The 6,993-nt window shown below is 32.7% G+C and overlaps 1 protein-coding gene across 1 annotated transcript in view; it reads left to right on the forward strand.

The window, feature by feature from the left end:
* Positions 1-1,568: 1,568 nt before the first annotated feature.
* The window catches only part of LOC119577169 (WSC domain-containing protein 1-like), a gene marked incomplete at its 5' end in the record, with an annotated part of 41,140 nt that continues 35,715 nt past the window's right edge, over positions 1,569-6,993 (forward strand). The window contains 3 exon segments of the mRNA XM_037924884.1: positions 1,569-2,052; positions 2,847-2,995; positions 3,252-3,411. Coding sequence (XP_037780812.1) covers positions 1,569-2,052; positions 2,847-2,995; positions 3,252-3,411 — 793 coding nt within the window.

Below are 6,993 nucleotides of genomic sequence, written 5' to 3' on the forward strand. Positions count from 1 at the left end.
AAAAAAGGGGACTGGGTTTCTTTTTTTTCTGCTTTAGTAATAATGATCATATCCATTAAAATTTTTTTTAATTCAACTCTTTCTTTATTTAAATTCTATACTCACCCCATCTCACATTTTTCCATATTTTTGGGCTTATAAGTTTTCTTATCATTTAATATATTCTCAATCATGATCATCATAATCACATCATCCATCTTTTTAATATCATCAATCATATTATTTTCATGTCACATCATCATATCAGTCATGATCTAGATCATCATCATGACATAATATATCATGATATTATGATAATCACTCATCATCCATCGATATCATCATATCTACTCATATAACTAATCATCATGACATCACACCATCACACATATCATCATGATCATCGACATCATCCATCATCATCATCATGATCTCATCTTTCATATGATCATCATCATTCATCATGATCATCATCATATCTCAGATATCATCATCATCATCATTCATCATCATCATCATGATCATCATCATCATCATGATCATCATGATCATCATCATCATCTTTCATAACTTTCCATCATGATCATCATCATCATCATCATGATCATCATCATCTTTCATCAGATCATCATCATATCATCATCAATCATCATCATCATCATAAATTTCATCATCATCATCATCATATAATCTCATCATCATCATCAATCATCATCATCATCATCAATAAATCATCATCATCAATCATCAATCATCATCATCATCATCATCATCATCATCATATCATCATCATCATCATCAATCATCATCATCATAAATCATCATCATCATAATAAATCATCATAAATCATCATCATCATCATCATCATCATAAATCACCCATCATCATCTCATCATCATCATCATCAATCATCATCATCATCATACTCATCATCATCATCATCATCATCCATCATCATCAATCATCATCATCATCATCATCATCCTCACATCATCATCAATCATCATCATCTCATCTCAATCATCATCATCATTCATCATAATCATCATCATCATCACCCATCAATCTCATCATCATCATCATCAATCATCATCATCATCATCATCATCATCTTTCATCATCATCATCAATCATCATCATCATCAATAATCATCATAAATCATCAATCATCATCATCATCATCATCAATCATCATCATCATCATCATCAATCATCATCATCATCATCATCAATCATCATCATCATCATCATCAATCATCATCATCATCATCAATCATCATCATCATCAATCATCCAGATTATTGCCTCATGATACTCATAATGATGAGTTCCCTGATCTGAAATGTGTCGAGAGGGAAAAATGCCACGTGAATTACTAAAGCTAGGATATTTCAGAATTTGTTAAAAACTCGTTAATCACGAGTGTGTTGGGTATGTATGTGTGTGCGTGCGTGTGTGCATATGCACATGTGCATGCGCATTTTTCGCGTTCGTTCTTATCTGCGTTTTTTAGTGTTAATTTTCGAGTTCGTTTCTAATCTACTCTGTATCCCATAAATCAAACCACAATTTTCTGCATATCTTCCAGCAGCGACGTCGATAATGAAAAATGCAATTGTCTATGGACCTGCGTTAACAAACACAACTAAGAAGGTATCCGTTGCAATGGAAGCTGCTGCTGATGTACCAAGATTAACTCGTAAAAACGCAAGAACACAAGAGGCGACGGGTACACCCACTGAGGTAACAACCGCGGGATCAGAGAACAAGAAACCGTTAAAGACAGGTACTCGAGGCAATGTACCCATTCCTTTTCTACAAGTCACGCTTCCAGTAACATCGCAAACACTCCACAAGTCACTGTTCGAGCCAAACACTACATACCAGACAGCGGCAAATTTCACCAATGTGGACTCCCATAGCCTGATTGAAACGGACTTGACGATGAAGCCAATTCTACACCCGGCGTCCGAACCCCAGGCGACGGCTTCGGCGGAGAACCTTACCGTCATCCAGCGTGACTACTCTCGGAAGCCGTCCGTGCTCTGGCCGCAGGACGCGAACTGCTCGAGGTATTTTCTTATTGGCATTGTTGTTTAATTGTAATTATTACTATTATCACAGACTATAACGTCTCACTTAGAATAATAATAAGCATTACTACCTTCTCCAAACGGAAGAGGTAGTATTTTTCCAGCTATCTGTTCTATAACTGGTTTATCAACAAAATGGTGCAAAAAGTTACTGACGAATTAAACCTAAGAATTATTAATGGGTAGACCATTCAACAGGGACTAGTTGATTAGTATTTGGTTGCGATCTGGATCTGAGTACAATGGTGGAGGTCTGCATTCCGTGTTATTACAATTCCTTTATTTTTATTATTATGACAGATATGGCTACCAACATCCCACAATCATTAATGTAATTATCTTTTTCATCGCCCTCATCGTCATCATTAACAGTTGTATTGCACTATTTAATTCTTATTGCATATCATCATATATATTATATTAATCATAATTACATGATTATCATTGTAATCATAATTGCATTTCATGTCACTTATTATCATCATTATGAAAAGTAATATTAAGATTAATAATTATTGTTGATATCGAAGGGTCAGAATTAATATTCATTATATTCGTCTTTTATGATACTAATATTACTATAATCACTCCTACTTCATCTGATAATACAGGTATTTTATCGTTATTATTAATATATTCAGCATTGCCATTGACTCCATCACCCCTCATTTGTTCTGTCAACATTTGCATTCTATGGTTATTATTTTCATCACTGTCTTCCATAACCAGTATCATCACCATTGAGTATATAATTATCGATACTACTACTACAGTTACAAGTTGTGGTTTGGGCTACGGGTGCCCAGCACGTGGCTCCTCTCCTTTCCCCGCTCGGGCAATACATGGACCCGTTACCTGCTGGAGGCTGCTGCGGGCGTCGTCACCGGCTCTGTTTACCATTCCAAATATCTCAAAGGCATAGGTATTGTGCATCGCCATTGTCTGATGTGGTCATATTTAAGCCGAAGGTTGAGACAAGATATTTTTCGTACAGACATGTGGATATATTTTCTTTTTCTTTACTTGTATTTTTGTTTTTCCTTTCATTTCATTTTCTTTTTTATATTTTCCTTTCTCTTTCATTTTCTTTTCTCTCTCCTTTCATATTCTTTTTCTTTATTCTTTCTTATTTCTGTCTTTTCTTTTCTCTCATTTTCTCCATATTTTAATTTTATCAGTTATGAGGAAACATGAGGGTGCCTGCTACTCGACAGGTTACATGGGCGAGGACGACCCTCTGTGGTGGCGAACTTCCCTCGTCATCAAGACTCATTCACTTCTTCCTCTTCGCATCCACCCCGACTACCCTGTCATAGCTGTCATCAGGAACCCCGCCAGGTATCTATGAAGTGTATGCTTTTCTCCTGTTTCCCCCGTAGATTCGCTTTCTTATTGATTGATTGATTTTTTTTTTTTAACTATGCCTACATTTTTTCTCGGTCATTATTATTTTTTTACTTAAGCAGACAGTTTCCGGGTGCACAACCATTAAAAGACATGTACTAAGTTAGAGCAGATGACAAATATGTAGTATTTTAACCATAGTTAAACAAGAGATTCGAAATTGCGTTGAATGCTCATCAAAGATTGACGCTTACATATTGACATTGGTAATTCCGGTTGTTTGTTTGATTTCCATAGTTTATTCCACATGCTGACTCTGCTAATCAGTAGACACGGCCAAGGTTACGAGTCTGTGTCACGCGATGTTAGCGTTACAAGGAAAAAAAAAACGTGAAATACGTGCACCGTGATACCATGTGCAATATATGCATCACTTTCATCAAGAATATTCACAGCGTGTAAACCAATATGAGAACACGAAAGTATTTCCGAGCCTTGATTCAACAAGAACTAGGTAGAACAATTCCTTCAAATTCAGCTCGCGTATTGTCGGTCCAGCCGTGACTTCTACAATCTTGGTACTACAAAATAAATGCTACATTATAAGTGCCAGCTATGTTGTTCCGATTTGCTGGAGCCCACTATTCAAGTTTTAATACGCCCAGTGGTAGTTGCTAGAGCATGTTGCATAAGAATCTGTGGAAGGGACAAAGCGTACCTGATTTATATTTTTGATTGAGTGATCAGCTCTATTTTTTCCAATATTGAAGGATATATACGGAGGATGGGCGTGTTTGCCAACAGAAATTATGAATGGCTCCGACATTTATGTTTAGATTTCTAATGATTCCTGCGAGACACTGTTATTCCAAAACGTTCGTATCTCTGGTAGAGATCTAACGATATGACATTTACAAGAAAAGTTAATATTGGCATTGTATTAGGATTGACTGCCTTGTTTTTTTTCTTTCATTTTTCTTTTCCTTCTTTCTTTCTTTTCTTTTCTTTTTTTTAATGAAATTATTAAGCCACACTGGCTGTCTTCTAGCTGTTATCAGAAAAAAACAGTCAATGTTGGAGATATTGCTAAGTGACAAGGCAACTAATAATCAGCATTTAGATGTTGATTACATAGGACTAAGTGCATTCCCTTGACATATGCCAGCTCAAATACCAAAGACCTCCTTTACGTGAATATTGTCTTTGGAAGAATCAACCTGATGTGCAGGATTATTCTCAGGGAATCAAGTCTAGTGTCCGCATAGTTAGCATGCTGCCAGTAACACATCCTGAACCTATCTAATGGTGAAGCCATTGACTTGAGACATAGCCCTGCCAACTGTATTTCATGATCCAACTTAAGGACTTCTTGCAATAGGCATCTAGTCGAGATTTTGTTGTTGTATAATAGCAGTATCAAGGCCTTTAAGATGAATAGCTTGGTCCTTTGATACAGATGCCAAGTTATCCAGATACTCCTGTCATGAATCCTACTGTCAGCCCAACCCATTTGTTGACTTCGTGGTCCAACAACCCCGTGTTATGAGCTACAATATCAAGACATGTAAAGCTGTGCATAACATCAATAACCTTGCCATTTACCCACACTGACTAACTGGATTCTTATAGCAGAGCAAAATCCCAGGTTTTGGTACACAAGACCTCAAAACCCAAGGGTTCTCTTCCGCTGATATATCCATCGAGAATTCTCAACAGATAATCTAAATGATGGGGTAGGCACATGCCAAATGACACATAGCCTCGATATATAGGTACTGTAAGTCACCACCATGTTTCCACCTTACCTTCATTTGCAATACTAGAACACAGGCCTAGGAGTGCAAACGCAAATATTTGTTTTTCTTTTTCTCCGGTCTGGTTTCAAGATAATGTAACGACTACGCTAAAAGAATAATCGGTACTTCTCAACTGAGTTGAGCCATCGTTGTTTAAATAAAGAACGGCCCACTAGAACGAAAAAAACAGGAGAACAATCCCCAAACATCAATTGCCGTCCGTCATTGCCCTTTTACTCCAACCCCTTAGCCCTTACGCATGCAAAGCACCGGCACGTTGACCTCTGATTTCTCAAAACCGCTGAAGAGAACGGACGCTTGCTACAGGACGCTTGCTACAATTTGTGAAAAAAAAAAATAGTATCCGGAAAAAAACTTTCAGAGTTATTTCCTACACATCAAATTTTGACATCAACAGTTATCATCCGTAGGTACCTTCCGTCTTTTTGGCGGATTTTGTTTATTGTGCATTATACACCTCATACCATGCACTCCGTCCTCAACCTCAGACATTTTTCCCCATCAAACTGTGTTAAGGACCCATAATCTCTCCAAAAAGGAAGACATAACTCATAAAATGAGTGACTTTTTTGTGGTGTCATTGTTGAGGTAACACGGTGGTTCGACCGCTACGAAGCAGTCGTAGGTCTGTGGTCTCAGAAGATACACGTGCATAACAGACTGCTTAATAAAAATGCACAGAAAATAGCAAGCAAGCTAACTGTCGATTCCGTTGACTATGGCCTTTGTTATCATATTTCAAACTTACGATACGTTTTGGACTTGCCTGTCAGCACCTCAGCTAATACAAATAGAAAATGTGTATATATATTATGTATACACATATATATGTATGTATTGGGATATATTATAATTATATTTTTATATATATATATATAAAATATATATAAATATATATTATATTAAATATATATATAATATATAATTAATTTTTATATATAAATAAATATATATATAAATATTAAAATATATAAATATAAATATATATATAAATATATATATAATAAAATAATATATATATATATTATTTTATTATATATATTATATTATATATAATTTAATTTATTATTATATTAAATTTTATATATATATTAAATTAATATATATTTATATAATTTTATTTATAATATATATTTAATATATATATTTTTTTAAAATTTATATATATTTTTAATTTTATTTTTTTTTTTTTTTATATATTTAAAAATTTATATATATTTTATTTATATTTTTATTTTTAATATTAATTTAATATATATAATTTATATATATATATTTTATATATATATAATTTATATATATATATTATATATATATATTATATATATAAATAAAATATATAATATATATAATTATCTATATATAATTTTGATTTTTATATATTTTTTATATCTTTTTATATATATATATCTATATATTTCTTTTTTATAATTTTTATTTTATATTATATTTTATTTTTTTTTATTCTTAATTTTATTTATTTCCCATTTCTTTTATATATTTTTATATTTTTTATTATTTTATTATTTATATCTATTTATTTATTATATTATCTTATTATTCTTTTCTTATATATATATATATTATATTATATTTTATTTTTTAAATCTATTATATTATCTTTATCTTTTATTTTTTTATTTTTTTTTTTATTCTTTTTTTTTTTTTTACTTTTTTTTTTTCCCTTTTTTTCCCCCCCCCCTTTTTTTTTTTTTTTTTTTATTTTCTTTTTTTTTTTTTTTTTTATCTTTTTTTTTTT

This window comes from Penaeus monodon, chromosome 9 (assembly GCF_015228065.2).
Source record: "Penaeus monodon isolate SGIC_2016 chromosome 9, NSTDA_Pmon_1, whole genome shotgun sequence".
NCBI classification, from domain to species: Eukaryota; Metazoa; Arthropoda; class Malacostraca; order Decapoda; family Penaeidae; genus Penaeus; species Penaeus monodon.